Source organism: Elephantulus edwardii, unplaced genomic scaffold (genome assembly GCF_000299155.1).
Source record: "Elephantulus edwardii isolate Elephantulus edwardi_28Jun2011 unplaced genomic scaffold, EleEdw1.0 scaffold00075, whole genome shotgun sequence".
Lineage (NCBI taxonomy): Eukaryota > Metazoa > Chordata > Mammalia > Macroscelidea > Macroscelididae > Elephantulus > Elephantulus edwardii.
The window spans coordinates 1,991,953-1,995,974 of record NW_006399825.1 but is presented as its reverse complement, the minus strand read 5'-3'; the positions used below and the strand labels follow the sequence as shown (position 1 = coordinate 1,995,974).

Below are 4,022 nucleotides of genomic sequence, written 5' to 3'. Positions count from 1 at the left end.
TATGTAGATACACACGTGCAAATCAGTTCTCTTTCAAAGATGCTCAGAGCTTACTGGAACCTTACTGAAACCTGTTGTTGTTGTTTTTATTGCTGTTATGTGCCAACGAGTTGGAACTGACTCATAGCTGACCCTCCTCACAGCAGGATTTCAGAGGAAATAAATGCACAAGAGGAGACTCACCATCCTGCAGATGGTGGATTCGAACTTTGTGCCTTTGTATTGCAGCGCAACTTCTTATCAGTACAATCAAGTTCGTAAAAAACCTTCACAAGTGCGAGCTACTCATCGCGGGTCTCAGCAGGGTTGTGCTCCGTGAGCTCCAGGGGATCAGCCCGGACGGATGCTGGCCTGGGGCGGACGCCACAGCCCCAGCGAGATTAGCTGCAGCCAAGTTGCCTGCGCTGTCCCCGCCCGCTCCGCAGGGATGACAGACAAAAACAACAGGTGCATCTGTCCTCCGCAGCTTCTCAAGAATCCCCAAGTTTTGCGTGTCAGGTTCCTGGGCGCCAGAGTTGACTCTGGAAACTTCCCTCTTCCCTGTGCACCAACCACCAGCCTAGCAAAGCGAAGCCTTGGGGTCACCTCAGTTTCTCAAGCCCTCCACACCCAGAAGCCGATTCTCTTCTAACGGGGAAAAGAGGCCAAGGTTTGCAGTGCACGGAGCTCTGCATAACCGTCCTCTCCAGCCTTCCGAAAGCAAGCGAGTGGCCACAGAAGCGGGGCTTCGACTCGCACAGGTCACGCCGCCCCAAACAGCTGCGCGCTCTGCCGGACTTGGGCCAAACCGAAATCCGCCCGCCCGCGTCCCTTTCTCTGGCTGCGCCCGCCCGCCCCACCAGCCGCTCGGCTCCCCCGCCCCCACCAGGTGGTGGGTTCAGGCCCCAGGACCGAGCCTGCGCCTCTGCAGCTGCTACCGCTGCCGTCGCCGCCAGGGGGAGGGAGTCTTCCGTCAGCAGCGTGGTGTGGGCGTCCTCGGCGTGAAGGCGCTTTCCGAGCTTAGCTCTCTGCACCTTGCTCGTCGTCATTTGAAGCTCCAAGAAGATGGAGCCCGAGTCCAGGGAGGTGAGTACAGTGGTCAGGGTCGTAAGGTCCGGGGATAGGAGATGAAGAGACGGAAAGAAGGAGCAAGGTGGGTTCGGTCTTCTAGGGGTTGGAAGGGCAAAACCCGGAGCCCAAACTTCGACTGTTTTGTTGAGAAAGAAACATGGCTCGGATCGGCTAGAATCGCCCCGCGAGGGTCGCAAAGAGTTGCCTGCCTACAGTCCCCTCGAGTTATATCATGGGGTCTGAAATGTGTGGCCACGGGACCTAGACTGGGTGTGGGCGGCGCGGGGGGCCTGAGAAACGTCCAGGTGGTGTTGAGAGACGGCCAGGCGCAGCGCCTTCTGCAACTCATGCAGAGAAACCACTTTCCCGCCCAAAGCGGACTCTGACGTCTTTTACACCCGTCTTTGACACCCTCCGTAGGCCGCAAGGCTCCACTGGGCCCAGACCTGGAGCGACCTCTGCAGCGGAGGCCGCAGCTCCCCTAATGTGGCTGGGGAGCTCCCCGAATGGTAGAGGGGATCCGGAGGTCCGAGAGGCCTGGGGGGGCTGGGAGGGGCGGGCCGCTGGGGGGCCCTGGAGACCCGGGTGCGCGGAGGGGCCGGCAGGTCGGGCAGGAGGGTCTTGGTGGCCAAGCGGCCCCAGGAGCCATGGCAACCCGACGCCGCGCAGGCCTGCCGCCCCCAGCCGACCTATCAGCGCGCGCCACGCGAGGGGCGCGGGCAGCTGCACGAGGACGACGCCGGGGTCGGGGCAGTTGAGGGTTCCCGCCACTGCGTCTGGCTGGTTTGAGGAGCAAAATTTCTCGCTGGTTAGCCTTATTTTCCCTCCCGCACTTTGGTGGGGAGGGGGGGGATCCTCGTGTCGGTGCCCCAGGCCACGATGACCCGAGAGAGCCCGAGGAAGGCTCTGCGGCCATTTTCCCCGGCGCCTCGACCTGCTGGCCGCAGAGGGGCAGGAGCGTGGAGGCCGTGACTGCGACGGTTAGCCCACCTTCTTCCCGTTGTTTTCCTTTGCAGAGTACGGTTATGGATTAGAGAGTTCGTTCCCCAAGGGGGCAGCAAGGAGGGAACATTTGGGGTGGATTTTAATAAAGCTCGAAGCTTTATTACGCGCAAGACTCCTCTGACCTTAATAGTAACGTATGTTAAGACGCTTTCACCTTTGCAAAACTATTGCTTGTATGTAAGGCTTCAAATCCAGACACACAAATGAGCTCCACTCCTTCCATCCATTTAACCCAAAACACCTCTCTTCGTCCTTAAGCACGGTACTACTTGAGGCTTGCTATTTGCAGTATTCACTGCACTTCAGCCTTCAAAAAAAATTCTATATTAGTCTATTCAGTCATTCAGCAAATCTTTATTAAGCACTTGACCTGTACCCATCACCAGAGACTTCGTGAACAATGTTACATTCCAGTAAAAGAGATAAGATAATAAATTATAAAGTATGCTAGAAGTGATAAATGCTAAGAGGGGAAAAAGCAGTTTGGAATCATAAGTAAAGCAGGGCTCTTGGAAGCTGGAGGATGGAGTGAATTATATGGAAAAAGTTTAATTTTTCTGTTCTCCGTCAGTATCTTTTTTTCTAGTTTCTGAAGATTGAAGATAAAGCATTCATTTTTGTGTATTTCATCCTTCAATGAAAATGAGACCAGTCTTTTACTCAGATCTAAAAAGATTAGTTCATCACTGAACTCTTAGTTTTGTTTACTAATTTTTATTTTATAGTGTATAAATAAACTACAGTATTATTTTTAGACCTAAAACTCACAATTTGAAAACTGAATACAATCTAGTAATTGGCTTGCCCATCCATTTTAACTGAACACATATATCTAAGTAAAAATTAGATTTATGACTGAAGTAACTCCCAGATGCCCAGAGAGGATACTGTTAAGATGAGGTTCTCAATGTCTTTACAGCATAACACTTGCTAGACGTGGTAGCTTTCAATGCCATAAAGATGGTTTTCTAAACTAAGGAGTACCTAGTGGTAAGAAATTGCGTTGCCAACCCAAAAAGAAGGAAATTGGAAACCACCAGCTGCTGCAAGGGAGAAAGATGGGCAGTCTCCTCCCATGTGATTTACTACCTCTGAAAACTCACTGGAGAGTCGGTTATGAGTCAGTTTTGGTTTGACCGCACATAACAACCATCATAACTTTAATAGAAAGTATGCGTGCCTCCACCACCTTTAGAATGGATGGGATTGAACTGATGAAGTCCATCTTCTAGCTGCCTGGTCACCACTGCCTACATCTCACTATACATCTCAGCAGAGCTTAAGAAAAGGATAATAGTGGGTTTATTTAATAAAGAGAAAGAAAACAGAAGCTCCCTTACCTGATTTCATGTATTTCTCAGAGAACTGGAATCATGAACCTCATGTTTTTTGAAGCAGTTATTTAGTATGTTAGTCTTACTCAGAATTCTAAATAATGATCCCAGAAGAGACATAATTTCTATGCTATTAGTTTCTCTTTAAAATTATATTCTCAAATGTTATTTTTTTAGATGGACCTTTCACATCTGCCATTTTGCCATTTTATAAAGACATATTTATGTGTGTGGAAATTTAAATTTAAATTTGGACTAGAATTGTTAAGTGGAAATATGTAAAGAGCTCAGTTCTTTAGTATAAACAGTATGCTTATGAATTAATAACATTTCTTTACAAAAATCAGTCTTCAAATTGGCATAGACATTTGGAACTTTAGTGTTGAGGGAGAGAAAAGTTGAAAGTGTTTATTGTTAATGTTTTTTAGTAGAAAAACACGAGTAATATTTATTTAACACAGTATTTAATATAAATTTAACACTAATAATATTTGACCAACCATAACTTGTAGTTGAATAAAGTGGGTTTTTTGTTTAATTTAGGTTGTTTATTTTTCATTTCAGTGAACATCTACAGAGATTTTGGGATTCCATTCATTCATTGTTGCACCCTTCTCCCCGCACAAACCCCTC

At 48.4% G+C, this 4,022-nt stretch overlaps 1 protein-coding gene across 1 annotated transcript in view; it reads left to right on the top strand.

Annotated features, from left to right (window-relative positions):
- The first annotated feature begins 1,044 nt into the window (after positions 1–1,044).
- Positions 1,045–4,022, top strand: part of LOC102846923 (protein boule-like) — a 45,970-nt gene continuing 42,992 nt past the window's right edge. The window contains exon 1 of the mRNA XM_006889068.1: positions 1,045–1,065. Within this exon, the coding sequence (XP_006889130.1) occupies positions 1,045–1,065 (21 nt within the window). The remainder of the gene's footprint in view (positions 1,066–4,022) is intronic.